This window comes from Salvelinus sp. IW2-2015, unplaced genomic scaffold (assembly GCF_002910315.2).
Source record: "Salvelinus sp. IW2-2015 unplaced genomic scaffold, ASM291031v2 Un_scaffold1436, whole genome shotgun sequence".
Classification (NCBI taxonomy): domain Eukaryota; kingdom Metazoa; phylum Chordata; class Actinopteri; order Salmoniformes; family Salmonidae; genus Salvelinus; species Salvelinus sp. IW2-2015.
The window spans coordinates 385,897-407,687 of record NW_019942906.1 but is presented as its reverse complement, the minus strand read 5'-3'; the positions used below and the strand labels follow the sequence as shown (position 1 = coordinate 407,687).

At 42.9% G+C, this 21,791-nt stretch overlaps 1 protein-coding gene across 2 annotated transcripts in view; it reads left to right on the top strand.

Moving 5' to 3' along the window:
* Nucleotides 1–3,594: 3,594 nt before the first annotated feature.
* The window catches only part of LOC112070826 (collagen alpha-1(II) chain), a 29,854-nt gene continuing 11,657 nt past the window's right edge, over nucleotides 3,595–21,791 (top strand). The window contains exons 1-25 of one of the 2 annotated variants that reach the window (XM_024138274.2): nucleotides 3,595–3,888; nucleotides 10,342–10,548; nucleotides 12,327–12,346; nucleotides 13,102–13,134; nucleotides 14,035–14,067; nucleotides 14,168–14,221; nucleotides 14,831–14,932; nucleotides 15,548–15,625; nucleotides 16,343–16,387; nucleotides 16,653–16,706; nucleotides 17,357–17,410; nucleotides 18,039–18,092; nucleotides 18,348–18,401; nucleotides 18,596–18,649; nucleotides 18,784–18,828; nucleotides 18,948–19,001; nucleotides 19,454–19,498; nucleotides 19,767–19,820; nucleotides 20,238–20,336; nucleotides 20,450–20,494; nucleotides 20,646–20,744; nucleotides 20,912–20,965; nucleotides 21,088–21,195; nucleotides 21,314–21,367; nucleotides 21,673–21,771. In XM_024138274.2, coding sequence (XP_023994042.1) covers nucleotides 3,795–3,888; nucleotides 10,342–10,548; nucleotides 12,327–12,346; nucleotides 13,102–13,134; nucleotides 14,035–14,067; nucleotides 14,168–14,221; nucleotides 14,831–14,932; nucleotides 15,548–15,625; nucleotides 16,343–16,387; nucleotides 16,653–16,706; nucleotides 17,357–17,410; nucleotides 18,039–18,092; nucleotides 18,348–18,401; nucleotides 18,596–18,649; nucleotides 18,784–18,828; nucleotides 18,948–19,001; nucleotides 19,454–19,498; nucleotides 19,767–19,820; nucleotides 20,238–20,336; nucleotides 20,450–20,494; nucleotides 20,646–20,744; nucleotides 20,912–20,965; nucleotides 21,088–21,195; nucleotides 21,314–21,367; nucleotides 21,673–21,771 — 1,692 coding nt within the window. In that variant the 5' untranslated portion in view covers nucleotides 3,595–3,794. The remainder of the gene's footprint in view (nucleotides 3,889–10,341; nucleotides 10,549–12,326; nucleotides 12,347–13,101; nucleotides 13,135–14,034; nucleotides 14,068–14,167; nucleotides 14,222–14,830; nucleotides 14,933–15,547; nucleotides 15,626–16,342; nucleotides 16,388–16,652; nucleotides 16,707–17,356; nucleotides 17,411–18,038; nucleotides 18,093–18,347; nucleotides 18,402–18,595; nucleotides 18,650–18,783; nucleotides 18,829–18,947; nucleotides 19,002–19,453; nucleotides 19,499–19,766; nucleotides 19,821–20,237; nucleotides 20,337–20,449; nucleotides 20,495–20,645; nucleotides 20,745–20,911; nucleotides 20,966–21,087; nucleotides 21,196–21,313; nucleotides 21,368–21,672; nucleotides 21,772–21,791) is intronic. The other variant, XM_024138275.2, reaches the window with a different exon arrangement.

Sequence of the window (21,791 nt, the reverse complement as noted above, 5' to 3'; positions counted from 1 at the left end):
CGGCCGTCTCAGTCACCAGATCTCAACCCAATTGAACACTTCTGGGAGTTTCTAGAGTGGCACCTGAGACAGTGTTTTCCACCACCATCAACATAACACCAAATTATGGAATTTCTCATGGAAGAATGATGTCACATTACTCTGATAGAGTTCCAGACACCTACACCCTATTGAGACACTTTATGTTGCTATTTCCTTTATTTTGTCAGTTACCAGTTTATTCCAGTTCTACACTGAGTACACCAAACAACAGGAACACCTTTCTAATATTGAGCCTCAATTCGTCAGGGCATGGACTCTACAAGGTGTCGAAAGCTTTCCACAGGGATGTTGGTCCATGTTGACTCCAATGCTTCCCGCAGTTGTGTCAAGCTGGCTGGATGTCCTTTGGGTGATGGACCATTCTTGACACACACAGGAAACTGCTGAGCGTGAAAAACCCAGCAGCGTTGCAGTTCTTGACACAAATCGGTGCGCCTGGCACCTACTACCATACCCCGTTCAAAGGCACTTAAATATTTTGTCTTGACCATTCACCCTCTGAATGGCACACACACACAATCCATGTCTCAGTTGTTTAAAGGCTTAAAAATTCTTCTTGAACCTGTTTCCTCCCCTTCATCTACACTGATTGAAGTGGATTTAACAGGTGACGTCAATAAGGGATCATAGCTTCCACCTGGATTCACCTGGTCAGTCTATGTCATTGAAAGAGCAGCTGTTCTTAATGTTTTGTACACTCAGTGTATGCACCTAGTATAGGTCCTAGGATCTATCAATCGCCCATTTTCTCCTACAATGTTTCTCCTGGAAATCTGCCACAGTCAACTGATTAACCACCGTTGTAGTCTTTATCAACCACCTGCTTTACATGAATGGTAATATGAGGACGTGGGTTGTATTCTGAGAGGAAGAAAAATCGATGAATATTGTTGATGGGATATTAAGCGATAGAGGGATGCCAGTGTAGGTGGACCACCACCTATGTATGACTGCATGTATCAAAAACCCTGCTGTGAAGTACTGTAAGAAGTGATCAGTACCTCAACAGTTTCCCTAAAAATGTACTAGAATTCATTTACAATTACTGGAGTAGTTCCTGAATTACTACACAGGTCAAAGTGCGAGTTATTGTACAGTGGTATAATGAGATATGTTGCAAGAAAAGGACGTTTGACCATCCAATTTTCTATTCAAGCAGAATAATCATGCTTTGGGGCTATGCACATTTTGCTTAAGTCCAGCTTCTTGTTGTAACTGCCCAATAAGATTGGCCCTTAAATCAAGACACCGTCCTCTTAAACAGATACTGATCTTCCATCTTCATTCATATAACCTGGCAACGTTAACCCGGCTTGACCTTGTATATTGGAGAGGGTGTTAATGAGAAGGAGAGTGTGATGTGGTCTATTGTCTCAATGGAACATATTATTGGTTCAGCTAGGACAGGCATGATGGTCATTTAAGACAACACTCTGACAGACATTCAGAGCTCGCTAGTTGCTTTAGGAACAGGTATGAGGACTGCATCGGTCAAGATGCTTCCTATGTTCTTCCAAATCAACTGATTTAGGATCAGCTCTCCCTTCCCCAATCCTAACCATAACCAATATGCACCAAATAATAAAACTGTCCCTGGATCAGTTGTTACTGTATCTGCAGAAAGTGATCAGGGGTGTGTTGGTGGGTTCAGACTCTTTCTTCCCTGTATGACAGGACTCTCTAAAAGGTTTTGACCCCGGTGTGACTGTGCCTCTCCACTCAACAAAGACCCGCTTTCAGACCCTCTCACCTGGCCCGATCAGTCTCAGAAAGATACACGATAAAGATCGTAGAGGCATTTCATCCCCTGGTTCACAACTTCTGAGCTTCACAATGAAGAGAGTCTGACATAAGTGTTATCTTGTCTCGATCAGGAATGTTATGGTACTGGAGAGACAGGAAACCCTGTCAAAGCCCATTTTGTTTGCCTGGAGAGGACTGTTGGACATCTGAACTGTTGTGACAGGTAACTAGTATAACATTAGCAATAGCAACAAGCTCCATGTACCGGTGGACATTACTGTAATTTGAAGGGATACATTGTTGGTTTAGAATAGACAGTGCGGTCTTGCTTGCTGAGTAATTACAGTTGGTTTGTATTTCTGTTCACAGTTACTTTTAATCAAGCCAACACTATTACTGCATATGCAGGAAAGTTACTGGAAATGCCTACAACACGCCTTCAGTTTCCAGCCCCTTAATATCCATTGCAAACAGTCATGGCAGACATCTTCTTTTAACTGGTTCTCACAGCCTCATGTCAACTGGTCTTTGCTCAAACACAGGCCTCTTGCCGAAACTCTGACTGACCCTAAGTAGGCAACGTGACCATGACATAACACTGTCATCGACTGGACTGCTCTACACACCCAGAGGTAGCCTCAGGTCCCGCAATAATTAGACACCCATAAAGCCATAATCCAAGAATCTCTGTAGAGTCAGACAGGTTTAGATTGATTTAATCCTCAGAGACAGGCTGGCCGTTTCCCATGCCCTCAGTGCTCCCTACAGTAGTTCACACCATAGTCCACTTCAAACACCCTCAACTCCCATTGTTAGCAAAGTGGATTAGCCTTATTTTATTTTGTATATCTTTTTTGTACATGTAGGTTAGTTTGAGGCCTGTGAGCAGATGAACACCAAGTTTGAACACCAAGCCCTTTGAATTGAATTGAGAGAGAGAGCGAGAGAGACAGAAAGAGAGAGAAAGAGCGAGAGAGAGCGAGAGAGAGAGAGAGAGAGAGAGAGAATATTGAAATGTAGAGACTTTCTAAATATAGGCCTACAACATTTGCCAAGTGTGGGCACCTGTATATGTGGACAGGTCGATAGTGTCATTCACTCTCAATGAGGAGATCTGTTTCCTCTTGGGGGAATCCATGGACTTCAATACAGTAATCCTATATTTGTGTGCACAATAGCTGATCCATCTTAAAAGCCTGTCTCTCATCTATTGACCTGAGTAAGGCTGTTCTGGGTCCTAAATCTAAACTGCACGTCTATGGACATGATCCCAGGTAGACTTCCGATACTATTGCATCAAAAGAGCCATGATGTAGAAGTAATTCAGACATCAGGTCATTACTGCATTACACAGTTGTTATAAGCCCATATATAATAGAGTTGCCTATTTTAAGTGCCAATAAAAAAAGTGTATGAATAAACACGAGTTGAATATGAATGTAGGCCTATCAGTGAAGGCCTAAATCCACCGGCAAATGCTAAAATGGCAAATCTGTTATTGGTTATTGTAGCCTATTGAGCAACATTCTGAAAAGGTCTACTTCAGATATTGTAATGCAAAATTGTGGTGAGTGGCTATACTCCACGCTATTGTAATGGGGGTTCGAAAGCGAACTAAAAAGTATGACTTATAGGTATGCTACCTCGTCCTCGCAGCGCGTGGGAGGAATAGGAGAAAGTAAAAGGTCCTTGGGAGAATAGATTCTGGTGGTGCTGAGGGGAGGGAGATGTGGGTTGGGTTTCAAGCTTGACTGGGGGTCGGGGGGAGGTCTAGTATTTTGGAATATACGAAGATTCGTAGAAGGTACTGTGGACATAAAACCGCTGTTCTCGCTCTGACGCGGTGGGTGTAAAGTGCCGGCTAGGGCCCCGCATTGGATTCCACTTCGATTTTGGAAGGTTGACTGCAGTCTCTGGGAACACACAGATACACTCCATTAAAAGAGAGCATCGTCTGATCCGTCCCATCTTTTTCTTCCCCCAAGGTCCTGCATGTCTAATATTTAGACATGTTCAGCTTTGTGGATTCACGGACTGTTCTGCTACTTGTAGCATCCCAAGTTGTTTTAATATCCCTTGTCAGATGCCAGGAAGAGGATGACCGTAAGTTACATAATTCTGTTGAATTGTCTTTTGCAAAAGTTTCGATTCTTCTGATGATGCCATTTTATCAACTCATATTTTACTTTCTGCGCTTCTGTGGCACACTACCTTGGCATCTAAAGTTTCTGTGCAATTCTGACCTTCACAATGAATAGGGCAAGTGTTGGTAAAACTGCAGCAAACAAGATATGAGAATTGGATATGATTTTGTGAACCACTTTGGTACATTGGCATTGATGGAGAGGCACAAACTCATACAAATATATCTGTCGGTGATTGGAGGAATTGCACAATTATGAATTAGAATTCTTGCAGATACAATTCAGAGATGAAATGTTAATTATCTGGACTGTTATACTGTACATGATATCAATTTAAGAAATTACTATTTAACTATGTAAATAATGGTATTGAATTGAACATTATCCTCCTAATACTGGTTTGATATTGACATAGTTCATTGCTACATTTCGGTTACATTGTAAGTGTTTGCAGATATAAGGGGCCTATGAAAGAGTTGACCTTTCTTTTGGGAGGATAGGTGAGGCTATCAAGGCACATCTGTGTGGGATGGAGAACCAGGTGAACAAGTGTCCGTTTGTTTCACTCCTGGATACTCACTGTGGATGCTGTCTCTGAACAAGGACACGTCAGTGTGCTCTCTCTAGCTGTGGTGCCAGTGTTTAACAACACGAATCCATTTGGTGGAGACAACAGACGAGACACAGTGGCTCACTTGAGATGCTTTGGCAGTTCAATAGCTTATTGGGCAATTTAAAAGACGTTTACTTTGGCATTTACCCCCCTGAGAAAACATTCTGATTTCAGAAGAATAGCTGAATTGTTTAAGGTGACTATTTGTTAGACTAGGGGGATTAAAAGTGTAATTGTTTGTGTTTCGTGCTGTGGCTGAAATATTTGAAATGGTTAATTATATTCATAATTTAAAAAGACAGGGTCAGACACAGCTTGACCCCAGACTAGAAGGCTCAAAGGGTAGCAGGAAGTGAATGGCAGTTGGTCGCTCAAGAAGAGATTTTATTTTATGAAGAAACTATGGAACAGGATACTACTGTATGTCGCTAGAGAGATAGGCTACACCACATTATGCAATGTGTAATGTATCATGTGTTGCTTTACAAATCCTCATATTCATAGGCTTGTTCTACATAGCCTAAAATGTTTCATCAATTTCTCTTGAAGTACTCCAAATAATAGATTTTAGGGGCCACATGTCCATTGTGCTAGTAGTTTTAAGCATTTAGTAAGGAATTAAGGATTTGTGGGTCCGTATACATATTGCCACAACTCAAAGAAAAGTTGTGGAACCACAAGCCACCAACCAACCCCACCTTTTGTGGGGAAAGCTTAAATGGTTTACTCATGTGTTATATAGTATAGTTTGGTAGCAGGTATGTGCTAATAACCACTTTCACATAAATGCAACACAAACAAATAGCTGCATTTAGCCTAGTAGGCCCAACCTTAGACCCTGTGCATGAAAGCTACCCATTCTCAGTTCTCCAATGTGTTTGAACTGGCGCCTGACACAGCTATGCGATCCAGATGGAGAATTTTAGAAGGACTCCCTGTTGACTTAAGGCAGCAGCTTGTCAATTGGGCACAGTCCCCCAGTGTGAGGGACTCATTCATACAGGTCCACTGGTCACCAGGGAGCGCAGTAAGCATACAGGTTAAATATACTAACTGCACCACGCAAAATACCTACTTCCACTGTAAATGGCACCGCTAAATGTATTCATTGTTGGCTGCCTCAGAATCCTCCTGCATATGATTACTGTAATCTGAATGAACGCTTTATCATCCTTTGGAGTTAACGAATCTAGCAGTTTGAGTGCAAGATAAATAAACCTGGGTGAGGCTTGTTGAGCTTTTATTTTTTACCAGGTAGAGAACATTCTCATTTACAGCAACAACCTGGGGAATAGTTACATGGGAGAGGAGACCAATGTAAACTGGAGATGATTAGGTGGCCATGAAGGCCAGATTGGAAATTTAGCCAGGACACCAGGGTTAACACCCCTACAATAAGTGCCATGGGATCTTTAGTGACACAGAGAGTCAGGACACCCATTTAACATGCCATCGGAGAGTCAGCATCCTACACAGGGCAATGTCCCCAATCACTGCCCAGGGAAATTGGAATATGTTTTGTTTTTAGACCAGAGGAAAGGGTGCCTCCAACTGGCCCTTCAACACCACTTCCAGCAACATCTGGTCTCCCATCCAGAAACTGACCAGGACTAACCCTGCTTAGCTTCAGAAGCCATCCAGCAGTGGGATGCATGGTGGTATGCTGCTAGGTTAAAATAAACCATAGATCGGTGGTTAGATTTTGTGAGACTGCAGCCCCCAGGTAGAATCAGCACCCCACCCAGACCAGTACCTTGAAAGATCCAATCTGCCATGATGCCAATCCATGTTGCATCGTGCTGAGATGCGTCTATTAGGCCTAATACCTGGATATGATGAACATAATGTCATACATTATTATAAATTATGCTGATATGCTTCTGTCTTTAAGGTGGTTCATAATAAATGCTTTCGTGTGATTCTGGACATCTCTGTTCTTGTTTGATAAGGTCCCCGCTACTTACTTTTAAAGAGTAGATCGGATCAAGGCAAAAAGTGTTTTAGCTACTCGGCTCTGTGGTCTTGTAATTCTCTCCAGACCAGCTTGAAACTCCAGGATCTTCTAAACTAGGAGGAGATTAAAAGTTTGGTTGACATGGTACAGTTGAAGTCGGGAAGTTTACATACACCTTAGCCAAATACATTTAAACTCAGTTTTTCACAATTCCTGACATTTAATCCTGGTAAAAATTCCCTGTCTTAGGTCAGTTAGGATCACCACTTTATTTTAAGAATGTGAAAGGTCAGAATAATAGTAGAGAGAATTATTTATTTCAGCTTTTATTTCTTTCATCACATTCCCAGTGGGTCAGAAGTTTACATACACTCAATTAGTATTTGATAGCATTGCCTTTAAATTGTTTAACTTGGGTCAAACGTTTTGGGTAGCCTTCCACTAGCTTCCCACAATAAGTTTGGTGAATTTATGCCCATTCCTCCTGACAGAGCTGGTGTAACTGAGTCAGGTTTGCTTTTTCAGTTCTGCCCACAAATTTTCTAAAGGATTGAGGTAAGGGCTTTGTGATGGCCACTCCAATACCTTGACTTTGTTGTCCTTAAGCCATTTTGCCACAACTTTGGAAGCATGCATGGGGTCATTGTCCATTTGGAAGACCCATTTGCGACCAAGCTTTAACTTCCTGACTGATGTCTTGAGATGTTGCTTCAATATATCCACATCATTTTTCTTCCTCATGATGCCATCTATTTTGTGAAGTGCACCATTCCCTCCTGCAGCAAAGCACGCCCACAACATGATGCAGCCACCCCCGTGCTTCACGGTCGGGATGGTGTTCTTCGGCTTGTAAGCCTCCCACTTTTTCCTCCAAACATAATGATGGTCATTATTGCCAAACAGTTTCATTTTTGATTCATCAGACCAGAGGAAATTTTGTCCACATGTGCAGTTGCAAACCGTAGTCTGGCTTTTTTTATGGCGGTTTTGGCGCAGTGGCTTCTTCCTTGCTGAGCGGCCTTTCAGATTATGTTGATATAGGACTCGTTTTACTGTGGATATAGATACTTTTGTACCTGTTTCCCTCAGCATCTTCACAAGGTCCTTTGCTGTTGTTCTGGGATTCATTTGCACTTTTTGCACCAAAGTACGTTCATCTTTAGGAGACAGAACGCGTCTTCTTCCTGAGCGATATGACGGCTGCGTGGTCCCATGGTGTTTATACTTGCGTACTATTGTTTGTATAGATGAACGTGGTACCTTCAGGCGTTTTGAAATTGCTCCCAAGGATGAACCAGACTTGTGGAGGTCTACAATTTTGTTTCTGAGGTCTTGGCTGATTTCTTTAGATTTTCCCATGATGTCAAGCAAAGAGGCACTAAGTTTGAAGGTAGGCCTTGAAATACATCCACAGGTGCACCTCCAATTGACTGAAATTATGTCAATTAGTCTATCAGAAGCTTCTAAAGCCATGACATCATTTTCTGGAATTTTCCAAGCTGTTTAAAGGCACAGTCAATTTAGTGTATCTAAACGTCTGACCCACTGGAATTGTGATACAGTGAATTATAAGTTAAATATTCTGTCTGTAAACAGTTGTTGGAAAAATTACTTGTGTCATGCACAAAGTAGATGTCCTAACCAACTTGCCAAAACTATAGTTTGTTGACAAGAAATTTGTGGAGTGGTTGAAAAACGAGTTTTAATGACTCCAACCTAGTGTATGTAAACTTCCGACTTCAACTGTACATATGATAGATAAAAAATTGAAAAAATTCTTAAAATGTATTTGTGTCTGCGTCAAAACATAGTGTACCAGTCAAAGGTTTGGACACACCTACTCATTCAAGGGTTTTTCTTTATTTTTACAATTGTCTACATTATACAATAATAATGAAGGCATCAAAACTACGAAATAACACATATGGAATCATGCAGTAAGCAAAAAAGTGTTAAACAATTCAAAATATATTTGAGATTTTTCAAAGTATCCACCCTTTGCCTTGATGACAGCTTTGCACACTCTTGGCATTCTCTCAACCAGCTTCACCTGTAATGCTTTTCCATCAGTCTTGAAGGAGTTCCCACATATGCTGAGCACTTGTTGGTTGCTTTTCCTTCACTCTGCAGTCCAACTCATCCCAAACCATCTCAATTGGGTATGGTCAGGTGATTGTGGAGGCCAGGTCATCTGCTGCAGCAATCCATCACTATCCTCCTTGGTCAAATAGGCCTTACACAGCCTGAAGGTGTGTTGGGTCATTATCCTGTTGAAAAACAAATGATAGTCCCAATAAGCGCAAACCAGATAGTATTGCGTATCGCTGCAGAATGCGGTGGTAGCCATGCTGGTTAAGTGTGCCTTGAACTCTAAATAAATCACCAACAGTGTCACCAGCAAGCACCCCCACACCATCACACCTCTTTCTCCATGCTTCACGGTGGGAACCACACATGTGGAGAACATCCGTTCACCTACTTTGGGTCACACAAAGACACGGTGGTTGGAACCACAAATCTCAAATTTGGACTCATCAGACCAAAGGACAGATTACCACCGGTCTAATGTCCATTGCTCGTGTTTCTTGAACCAAGCAATTCTGTTCTTATTATTGATGTCCTTTAGTAGTGGTTTCTTTGCAGCAATTCGACCATGAAGGCCTGATTAACACACTCTCCTTTGAACAGTTGATGTTGCGATGTGCTGGTGAATGTATCCTCTGTAGCAGAGGTAACTCTGGGTCTTCCTTTCCTGTGGCGGTCGTCATGAGAGCCAGTTTGGTTTTTGATGGTTTTTGCGACTGCACTTGAAGAAACTTTCAGTTCTTGAAATGTTTTACGGATTGACTGACCTTAATGTCTTAAAATAATGAAGGACTGTCGTTTCTCTTTACTTATTTGATCTGTTCTTGACATAATATGGACTTGGTCTTTTACAAAATAGGGTAAAATCTGTATACCACCCCTCCCTTGTAATAACACAATTGATTGGCTCAAATTAACTTGTAACAAGGCACACCTGTTAATTGAAATGCATTCCAAGTGACTATGTCATGAAGCTGGTTGAGAGAATGCCAAGAGTTTGCAAAATTGTCATCAAAAAAAAGGGTGGCTACTTTGAAGAATCTCAAATATAAAATGTATTTAGATTTTTTTAACACTTTTTTGCTTACCACATGATTCCATATGTGTTATTTCATAGTTTTGATGTATTCTTTTGAATAACTTTTGACTGGTACTGTATATACTTTTTATGGTGTGTCTATGTAAGTTCTTACAGTATGTCTGACATTTGTCTCAAGTATTGTTCCCCCCTGCTGCTGTCTTGGTTGGACCAGGTCTCTCTGTAAAAATAGCTTTTATTGCAATGAGACTAACCTGGATAAATAAAGGTTAAATAAAATAAAATACAAAATTATATGTGAAACCTGTTGATTATCCCAAGCTGTGGGTGTAGTCATGAGTGTGAGTGCTGTGATGCTGTGTGCTGTGCATGAGGTGTAAATGAGGCCTCATGCTAAGCTGATAACTTGTCTCTCCCCCCTCCTCCCACCTGCCTCCACTCACCTTTACCCATCTCACTCCGACCCCCTTCCCTCTCCTCCACCCCATCTTGCACTCAATGACCTTCCTGCTTGCCCTCCATCCTACCCTGCCATTTACACATGCGCCCCCCTCATGCTTCCTCCCCCGCACCTATACACTATGATCACTGTCATGCCCTCTTTGACACCCACCCATCCCTATTTATCCCTCTCCTGCCACTTCTCACATCCACCCTCCACCCCGCCTCTGCCCCCTGCATGCCCCATGCCCTCTGTACCACCTCCTGCCGGTGGTCACAGAGGAGGCAGGCAGCTGCATCCAGGATGCCCATCGCTATAACGACAAGGATGTGTGGAAGCCGGAGCCGTGTCGTATCTGTGTGTGTGACAGCGGGTCAGTGCTGTGTGATGAGATCATCTGCGAGGAGATCAGAGAGTGTGCCAACCCCATCATCCAACCTAGAGAGTGCTGCCCCATCTGCCCTGCGGACGCCAGCGCCCCCACTGGTTGTAATTTATTTATTCACACAATCATGAATAAATTACTGTGCCCTTTTAACATGCCAACACTTTTGAATGGGGAACTAAATGGTAGTTAAGATGTTCACTGGGTTTAACAGGTCCTCAGTAGCTTATGTTCATGACTTTGGTGTGCAGGCATGAGTCTGGACAGGAGTCAGGACAGATTCTGTGGCTCATAAATTGGTATTAAAGGGATTTGTAAGTAGCTAGGTGTGATGTTCCCTATTCAAAAGTGTTACCTTTTTCCCTGCTTGTTTTGGGTTGGAGACAAGACCTGCAACATCCTCTGGGTAATCTCTCTCTATGGACGTTCACTTCATGAGGAGTTTAATCCTACAGTTGTGGCATCTGGTTTCCACTTAAAACAACCAGGGTCAATCTTGAAAACAAGACACTTCTAAGTTTGCTTTAACTAGTGGCGGGTGACTAAGAAGCTATCCTGAGCTGTCAATCACTGTGTCATTTTGTCCAATGGAAGCTTTTTTCCCACCACATCAAAGTGATCCTATTGGTGAAATAAGACAAATGATTGACAAGACATGATAGTCCCACCCACTTTTGGGGTTCTGAAGTCTCATTTCCTCCATCACTAGTGTCTAAACGTGACCATTTTGACTGCTTTGCCTTTTTTTTCATCACCGGTCACACATTACTCCCATCACGTCTAGATGTGATCTTATTTCCAGTGACATACGCATGTGGGAGTCATTATTGTTCTTCACTTTACCAGACTTGACCCAACCTACACTCTTAGAAAAAAGGGTTTATTCGGCTGTCCCCATAGGATAACCCTTTTTGGTTCCAGGTAGAACCCTTTTGGGTGCTATGTAGAACCCTCTCGTGGGAAGGGTTCTACCTGGAACCAAACGTGTTCTACCTAGTACCAAAAATGGTTCTACAAAGGGTTCTCCTATGGGGACAGCTGAAGAACCCTTTTAGGTTCTAGATAGCAGCTTTTTTTTCTAAGAGTGTAGTCCCAGGCTCAACACACAGCAGATAACATATGCAAAGAGAAGAGAGGCGAACATATGATAATATAGAGCGCCAATGTACTATTACTATCAATATTCAAAGATACAGTATATTCACTTTGAACATAGAATAGTCATACTTGCATTCCGAACAACACAAATAAACCAAAGCTGCTTTCACATTTCACATTTGAATCATTGTTCATGTTTTATGAATGAACAATGCGTACATATTCCGAGACGTAATATTTTCATGCATTTTGAAAAATGCGTCTTTAAAAAAACGAAAACGATTTTCATGCGTCATGTTTTACTCTGTTAAGTACACTAAACTTGAACCTTTGAGGAGATACACATTTTGGTTCTAACAATCCATCCTCAATCTGTCATAATAACCATGTAATGTGCCATTTCATAGCATGATATGCTCCTCGCTAAAGCCATTTATTCAATGAACTCGGTTGTTAGCTCCAAAATATGCTATATTGACAAATATTTTTTACGCACAGAGGATTTGATACAAACATCTGTCCCACCCCCATGCTTTGCTTGCTTTTGGCACCATCCCCTCAACATGGAACTACAGCTAACACTCAAACCCACTCTGGATGTGTTGTCAGGGCCTTGGAGTACAGTCTTTGGTTTCCATTGGTTTCCACAGGTGTTCCTGTTAATCTGGAGTGTTCAAACTCTGGAGGTTTGGCCCCCACACAGCTATCAGCAGTCTCAAGTTCACCCTGTTTAATGTTGTTTTCTCTCTCTCTTCCTCATCCACCTCATATGCAACATCAGAGGCGGTGTTTGGTGCTAAGGTGAGACCATGGGAAACGATGATATGATATGCCACCCTGAAAGCTGTTATGAACGAATAACAATAACTTGGCAAAATACAATAATATTTTCTGTTGGATAAACCATGTGTCATTTAGACAATGCTTATCAGACTATCATCCACATGATCATCTAAACACTCTGTATAACCATCCACACACTCAGGCTACAAAATACTTCAGACTTACATGATGCGAATATTATGTGTCTTTATACTGATAAAGTATCATTAGGACCACGGACTTTCATTAGGACCATAGACTTTCATTAGGACCACAGACTTTCATTAGGACCACAGACTTCATTAGGACCACAGACTTTCATTAGGACCAACAGACTTTCATTAGGACCACAGACTTTCATTTAGGACCACAGACTTTAATTTAGGACCACGAGATTTCATTAGGACCACAGACTTTCATTAGGACCACAGACTTTCATTAGGACCACGGACTTTCATTAGGACCCGGACTTTCATTAGGACCACGGACTTTCATTAGACGCCACGGACTTTCATTAGGACACCGGACTTTCATTAGGACCACGGACTTTCATCAGGACCACGGAATTTCATTAGGACCACAAGACTTTCATTAGGACCCACGGACTTTCATTAGGACCACAGACTTTCATTAGGACCACAGACTTTCATTAGGACCACAGACTTTCATTAGGACCACAGACTTAAGACCAGACACTTTCATTAAAACCACTGACTTTCATTTTTTCCTATTAGGGCCAGAAAGGGGCACCAGGCGAGATTGCAGATGTAAGTATGCACACTCAGATTTACTGTATTGTCAAATAATTGTGCTAGTATTCAGGGGACACAGGGGGTTTATTATCTCATGTACTGATTTCTTCTCCGTCTTATTCAAGCGTACAGTAAATCATGAGCTGCTGTAGGCAAATGCATGCACTACAGCTCACGCTCACTCAGAAAGAGATCAGAAGACTTGTTTGTCCATCAAATCAGAGTGATATAGGGATTTTTGGTCAATGAAGGCACTGACGCTCCTTTCTAGATAGCTACGCATGCCATTGCCAAGCATTAGTCAACAAGAGACTATGGCACGTCTACTTAGAATGATAACACTATAGCACGTTTTTTTATAACAGCCTCACTTAAAAGCCACATACATGCAGTGTAGTTATCCAAGTCAGTTTGAAGTCATTATCAGGGTTGACTCTCTGGAGTGTAACAGACTACTAATTTGGCCATTTTTGTTCTTCTTCTTTTGGGGAATCATATGATTCCAAGAGAGCCAAGGCCTCCAGATGATAAGTGATTAGCTACCATGCTTTGAACCTGGTGGTTTTAGACAGATTTTTGTTGTTCCTGTGAAAACATGGAAGGAAGCCGACATTCCTAGGACATAATGGACCGAAACCAATCGTCTTACATCCATTTAGTAACTTTTTTTTATTCATTGGTATGCAAGGCTTCTTGGGAAATGAACAAACCCTGACAAGCGGAAGATGTTTTTTCAGCTAAAATAAATTGTCAATAGACTTCCTGCTATTTCAGGAAGGTCCTTTCCCAGCATCTTAGCAATTCAAATCAGTGCAAGCCGAAACCTTATCAAAGACATCAGGGCTTTGAAAAGACTACTTTCATCCCACTAAGTATTGAGAACTGAACAGGCTCTCTTTCTGTTCTGTTGTCCAGGTTGTAGGACCGAATGGACCAGCAGGCCCTATGGTAAACATATTCTCAAATATTTACTTGCTATTTTTGTTTTAGGAATAATGTACTCTGTTTGTCAAGCATCTTGCTCATCCTAATATGTTTGTTTGTGCAGGGCCCCTCGGGCGAGCAGGGACCACGTGGAGAAGCTGGCGCTAAGGGTGATAAGGTAAGACAGTAAATCCCAGTCACCTTTGTGCAGGTAGGTTATGCTTAGGAATCTGTCTGTGGTATGGACTGAAATAAGGGCTAACCATTCAACATCTCCAATTGCTGCCTAGTTTATCATGTATGAGACTTTGAATTTAGATCCACGATAGTAAGATATACAGAGATATACTACCTTATTGTGGAAAATCCAATATATTCCAATTTATAAATAGTACAATAAGATTGTATCGAAGTAGTGGCATGCTCCGTAAAGCACCTCAATACGTTCTCTGCAGTTATTCTACCACTGGCCAGGCTAGTTACGCAGCAAGTTGAAAGGTTCATTGATGCATTCCAGTTGATTGATTGGTTAATTGCTTGATTGTTTGGGTGATGGACTGATTTGTGGATTGGTTGGTTGATTGATTAATGGATTGGTTGCTTGATTGATTAATGGATTGATTGATTGATTGATTGATTGCGAACAGAATTACATTCAGTCTCCTAAGGCAGACAACACCATCAAAGACATGTAACAATATCGATCACTCACTTTTCCCAATGAAAGCTGATAACACTGAACATGTTTATGTATTGAACCCGTTTGTTCCCTCTCTCTTTTCCCTAGGGAAATGTTGGCCCCAGAGGCAGAGATGGCGAGCCTGGAACCCCCGGGAACCCCGGAAACCCTGGCCCTCCCGGACCCAACGGAACCCCAGGTCTTGGCGGGGTAAGTGGTAGAAAAGAGAGGAGAGGACAGGAGAGTAGATGAGAGAGGATGTCATTACCACACATAATCTCGGTGTATGTCTTTGTGGTGCAGAGAAGCACTCCCTGTTGATGCACTAGCAGTACAGTATCGCTATATTCTCATTGTCAGATAGATGTGTGTGTGTGTGTGTGTGTGTGTGTGTGTGTGTGTGTGTGTGTGTGTGTGTGTGTGTGTGTGTAGCTATATATCAGTGTGGGTGTGTGTAGATATATGTCAGTGTGGGTGTGTGTATATTCGCACGCGAAAGAGTGTATTCGCATGTGAAAGAGACTAAGCCATGAGCCTATTTGTTAATCTATGTGTTAGTTAGTAGAATAGAGAGAGAAGAATGGACGACACATTGGTAAGCTACTGTACCACAGTCAATATCACCAATGTGATCCCTTCTGACAACCGCTAAGTAAATGTGCCACCATATGTTTTGTTTCCTCAGACCCCTGGTGAGGTCATATATCCTGTATGGCAGAAATACAGGCTGTGAAAGCTTTGGTGGACACCAGGGGGCAGTGCATCTACTGTAGATACCGTCAACTCACGAACAATGTCTCTTTACCCCGTGTTGTGTTTCTGCAGAACTTCGCTGCTCAGATGGCTGGTGGATTCGATGAGAAAGCTGGAGGCGCACAGATGGGAGTGATGCAAGGCCCTATGGTTAGAGGACAAGAGATGTTACTGTAACGTTACATGAACTTAACAGAATCCAGAGGTGTTAAAAAGACTCAAATAAATAAACAAAATAAAATCATAGTGGTAAACTAAAGAGATATATGGTATATTGTAAATGTAGGTCGGTAGTAGCATGTTGTGTTACAGACTTGAAGACAGGATTGACGTCAGACTGCAATCTTGTGCTGGAAAATAACCACTGAATGGAACATATTGTAGTACAGATTGTGCTGATATACTATAACGACAGTCGGTAACAAAGACATAGAAATGATCATGAAACATATTTTATTTATATTATCTATGGACTATGAATTGACGTATCTATGGACACGCCCTACAGCATTTGGAAGCATATGAACCCTCTCCCAATTCCCAAATAAGAGTCAACCTACAGTCTATTATGCTACCGGACGACTCATTGAAATACACTGTATTTATTTATTTCCCTTATTTTTTCTCAAAAGACCAGATAACCATGGCCTAAAACCTTTCTACCCCACAATTCTAGCTAATTATTGCACAACATCAGAAGACCCACAGGCCATGTTATTTGAATTACAATGGGACATCTGACAATTCAAGTGTTTTTTTCCCCCTAAGACATGACTAAATAGCAAATACCCCAATAGTCTTTGAGCTATGAATTGCTATCAATATTATGCATTTCCTCTCATTATCTCTCTCCCTCTTCCTCTGTAGGGCCCTATGGGTCCCCGTGGTTCACCTGGCCCTTCTGGAGCCCCTGTAAGTATACACCACCTTCATAACTGTGGGCTGGACACCTCTCGAAGCCCTAGTAATAATCACAACAGAAGGAGAATGTGGACAGTGCTGTGGAATAGTGCTTGACTCTTTGACCTTCTGTATAGGATGGATAAACGAGATACATTGATGGTCTACCTGTATCCTAATATACTATGTTGATCCATAATGTGGACACCCTACGCCTATAGAAATATGCAGACTATTAAGATGTCTTTGACTTGATGTCCCTTCTAATCAATTCCAGGGCCCACAAGGTTTCCAAGGTAACCCCGGAGAGACTGGAGAGCCAGGCCCTGCTGTGAGTATCCAAAACTATCCCAGGGTGCACCATACATCTCTGTGCCACAACGCCAATATAGAAATATAATACGTAGAGCTTGGCAGCAGCACCAGAGCATTCTAGTATTAGCTATCTAGGGAGCCGTGTTCGATTGAGGGCTATATGATTGCGTACTAACCACATGAAGTATAGAGAAATGAGTGTTTATTGTGAAAGTGTCTCATAAACCCACTCAACCCAGTTCGACCTCTAACCCCCGACCCCTAGAAGTGGTAGGAATGTCTATCCATGTGAGGATCACATGGAGCTCCGTCCCCCTCAGAGCTCAAGTGAAAATCACCAACATCATTACCCGTCATTAAAGTCAAACCACTAGCAACAGGAAAATGCCCCCTTCCTCTACCTGCTGTGAATGTCAGATATAAATAGACAGGAATAGACAGGGTACCTTTTTTAACATGACTGCCTGCGACATAACATTTTCATTAGAGTTGGCAGTGAGAATTCAAAGACTAGGTGAAAGGCCCTGAAATCATGAAGTGAATGCGAAATTGCATTGATTTAATTTTAGTTTACTGAGGGGAGGTAGCTTCTTGCACTAGTCTGTTCTAAGTCACAGCAATTCGGCCTACACATCAATGACAACAAGCTCTCTGCCCTTATGACAGGGTGCACTGGGACCCCAAGGACCCCCTGGACCTTCTGGCAAACCAGGAAGTGATGTAAGTATTGCCATCTTCAGCAACAAAAACAGAACCATGCCAGGCTTGCACCAGATCCACGGCTCAGGCCTGAGCTCTGTTGTCAAAGCCATGCTCAAGTAGAGCGCGAGCTCTGTCAGATGTAGAGCTCTGAACATGCTTTGTTACTTCAATTTCCTCATATGTAAATAGAGAGCATTTTCCTATGGAAAACAAAGCTCTTGCCACCTGCCCAAACTATCATTATCTTATTGACTTAGTCAGGCCAGACTTCAGTGCCCCTCGTTCCATCATGAAGAGCGGACCTTGTTTCTTCCCCCACTGTTTAAAAAACACAAGCATGATCCTCTTTGACACGACACCACCGAAGCGGTCCACAAAGCACTTACCTGCCATTTCTAACTTATAATACAATTGTTTCATTGAATGTCCCTTTAGAAAATCCTAAACTCCTAGCCATTTACATTCCCACACTGAACTCCCCACCCACCCACCCACACACTCACACACACCCCCCACCCACCCCCCCACCCCAGACGGCATTTCGAATCTAAAATGTAAAACGTTAAGACATTTGCTATTCAGTTGATAAACTCCTGATTTGAATCATATCTTCAATCTTCAAATGTCTCCCTTTCTTTATTGCTAGGGTGATGCTGGCAAACCTGGAAAGGCTGGTGAACGTGGACCTGCAGGACCTCAGGTAAACACTGAAAGATTAGACTATAGTAGAAAAAAATACAGAAATCTATGTCCACAACATCAGAGCACAATGCCATGGATAAAAGTTCTCTAATGTACTACAGACTAAGTTTTCTATCATCAATTGCCTTTGTTACATCTTACTATATACTGATCAATTCAATGTTCAATATCTTAAGATAGGAGTTCCTTTTACAGATGAATCCCACACAGAATCCTTTAGTATCCAATTTCCTCATTTATCTCTTTATTTCAGGGAGCTCGTGGATTCCCCGGAACTCCTGGTCTTCCCGGAATCAAAGGACACAGAGTGGGTGCTTCATCGTGCTTCATTTAACAATCACAACTCCATCAGCATGTATATTATGATGTTACACGTCCAGCATGATTAGCAACACAATATATTAGCTAACTAGTGTTCATTAATCAGTCTAATAGGGCTGATGTAGGACTAATAAGTCCTGATGAAGTGGCTCACTGCTGTCTGTCCGTCCGTGTGTGTAGGGTCATCCTGGTCTTGATGGATCTAAGGGAGAGGGTGGTGCTGCTGGAGCCAAGGTAAGACTTCTGCCTAGATCTTCTATTCATCAAATCTTTGAGTTTCTATTTCTGTGTCTATTTGTCTGACTATCTGACGGACTGTCTGAGAAGCAGTCTGATTGGCTAACTGACTGACTGTCTCCTCTCTATAGGGTGAGGGTGGCGCTCCCGGAGAGAATGGCGCCCCTGGACCAATGGTAAGAGAGCGTTACACCTGTGCATTACCCAAATATTATGAGTATAATGCTTTTATTCGCCAACTGTAACTTTTACCTGAATGTTACCAAGCTGAGTGTTCATCACTTGTCTCCTGTAGGGACCACGTGGTCTGCCTGGCGAGAGAGGCCGTCCCGGACCTTCTGGCTCTGCTGTGAGTAACAACACAGACATTCACCTTCAACACTCTCTGATTTAACCATATACTCCTGAGCAATACAAGCTAGTAATACACCAAAGCTAAGTATAGCCCTGAATAACATGCCATATAGTTTCGACCATTTATCTCCCCAATCCCAATCAATCCTAACCAGACCCAATCATACTCTGTACACTTGCCTACCAGACAATCCCAGCCTAGTTTGGGACGTTCTCTTTGGTTAACGTTGCCACCCGATAAAGATCTTCTCAATCTGGCTGTGTAGCAAAATCAATTACAGTCAAAATTACAATTATGGTAAGCCTGCCTAATGGTGGTCTCGTGAAGCCGACCTTGGGCGTTTGAAGACGGAATATTGAAACACAATGGTGTAAATGGGTTCATCCATAAACACCTCACAGTACCTACCGTCACCATAATGTCTCCCGTGTCTGCTCTCTCCCTAGGGTGCCCGTGGTAATGATGGCTTGCCTGGCCCTGCTGGTCCTCCTGTACGTATGAGCTCCTCCTATTGGTTCCTCACTGTTTCACAGACATATAGCTTTTATTATTGTTGTACAAGATACCGTAACGCAGAAATCAATAGTACCCTTCACTACTTACAGCACAATCACAATTGTGCATATTTTCTAAATACCTTCAAATGGATTTGGACCACTTTGTCTGTTTCTCCCAGTCCATGTTGTATTTGTGCGATGATAACATAACCAGGAGTTTGTGAGTTTGTGAACTCTGACCTTTGAACTGGGATTCCTACAGGGGCCTGTCGGACCTGCTGGAGCACCTGGTTTCCCTGGATCTCCTGGTTCCAAGGTTTGTACTATTTACAATTACAGTATGTACAATTTTGATATTCTTCATTTCTTTCTGCCGTGCATCCTGTCAGCCATGAACCAAATCGAAGCCTATTGGTGTGATAAAGGATGGGTCTGTTCAATTCCCACCAATCATGGCGGTCAGACACTTCATTTCACTAGACCACGGGTGATAAACTCTGACGAGATGATCAATAATGATAAGCTGCAACGAGGTGAGATTCTCACAGTCACTAGACTTCAAGGACCCAGAAGAGTCACGTTGAACCGTTACTGTATGTCAGTCTATCACAGGGAGACAATGAGCTCTAATCGCCATACCATTTGACTTCGTCACCGAGGGCAGTTTGAAGAACAGTTACACGGAGAAACAACATCAGTCCTAATGGTCCTCTGTATCGCTTCCATCCTACAGGGAGAAGCTGGCCCCACCGGTACCCGTGGAACTGAAGGCGCACAGGGACCCCGCGGAGAGGCTGGCACACCCGGATCTCCCGGTCCCGCTGGCGCCTCTGTACGTAACACCCAGGCTCCGTGTGATACAGTCCGAAGTGCATTATCTCATACTGATTATCTCTCATAATTAAACTGATGCATTGTTTTCGTCTCTTCACTCTCTTCCTTTAGGGCAACCCTGGTACTGATGGTATCCCTGGAGCTAAAGGATCTGCTGTAAGTATACTCTTACACTATATGGGTTGAGAATGTACCCTCTACACTCTTTATATACTCAGCATGAAATAAACAGTGCTCTTGGACACCGTTATCAGTCTACTACTCAGTCAGTAACGCTCAGTTGTGTTCTCTCTCTCGCCCTCTGTAGGGCGCTTCTGGTATTGCTGGTGCACCTGGTTTCCCAGGACCCCGTGGCCCCCCCGGACCTCAGGGAGCAACAGGACCTCTTGGGCCCAAGGGCCAGTCGGTAAGTCCCCCATGTTCCCCCCAGAACCTGGACACCCTAATATTATGCTGGTGGTGCTTATTGGTTTTACTTAGGGGGAAACCCATGTGCTGGGAGTCATGTCATTCCTATTTCAACTGTTCTGAGTGATTTCTAGAATGATGACTTTGCCCCTGTGTTTGTTACAGGGAGACCCCGGTATTCCTGGTTTCAAAGGAGAGGCTGGACCCAAGGGAGAGCTTGTGAGTTCTGTTTTGATGGGTCATATAATATCTTAACTACACATGGATATTTTCAGTCAACTGAGTTGGACTTGGAAGTATGTTTGGGATTAATCCGGCATCTTCTTGCCCACCCCCTGTAGGGCCCTATTGGTCCCCAAGGCGGCCCTGGCCCCGCTGGCGAGGAGGGCAAAAGAGGAGCAAGAGGAGAGCCGGGTGCTGCTGGACCACTTGGACCTCCTGGCGAGAGAGTAAGGATCTGAACCATCACAGATCTCGCGGCAGTTTGTTCTGTGTCAGTGGGTCATATCAGTTCTTCCCACGTCCGATTCCTCATCACGGAAATGTCCTCTCTGTCCTTGTTTCTAGGGAGCTCCCGGTAACCGTGGTTTCCCGGGTCAGGATGGTCTTGCTGGTGCTAAGGTGGGTCTTACAACGCTGATTTGACACTTTTACAGTTCTCAAAGCCACATCTCAGCTGATAGACAGGAACGGACAGGAGTAGTTGCAAAATCACTATAGCAACTAGTTCTACTAAATGAGTCCCTAACTGTAAGAAGACGGTCATGTAGACCAATGAGTAAAAAAACAAATCCAAATAAATTGTCCAATACCTGCTACGATTAATACAATTAGCTAGTCACAGTTCATAAACACTGTTGTTTAAACGTGAGTGACGAAAGCAAACAATACTAATCTCTCTCTTTCTCTCCCGTCTTCCTCCTCAGGGAACCCCTGGTGACCGTGGTGTTCCCGGCGTGGGTGGGCCTAAGGGAGGCACTGGCGACCCCGGCCGCGCAGGAGAGCCTGGTCTTCCCGGAGCCAGAGTGAGTAGTAGTACCTCCGG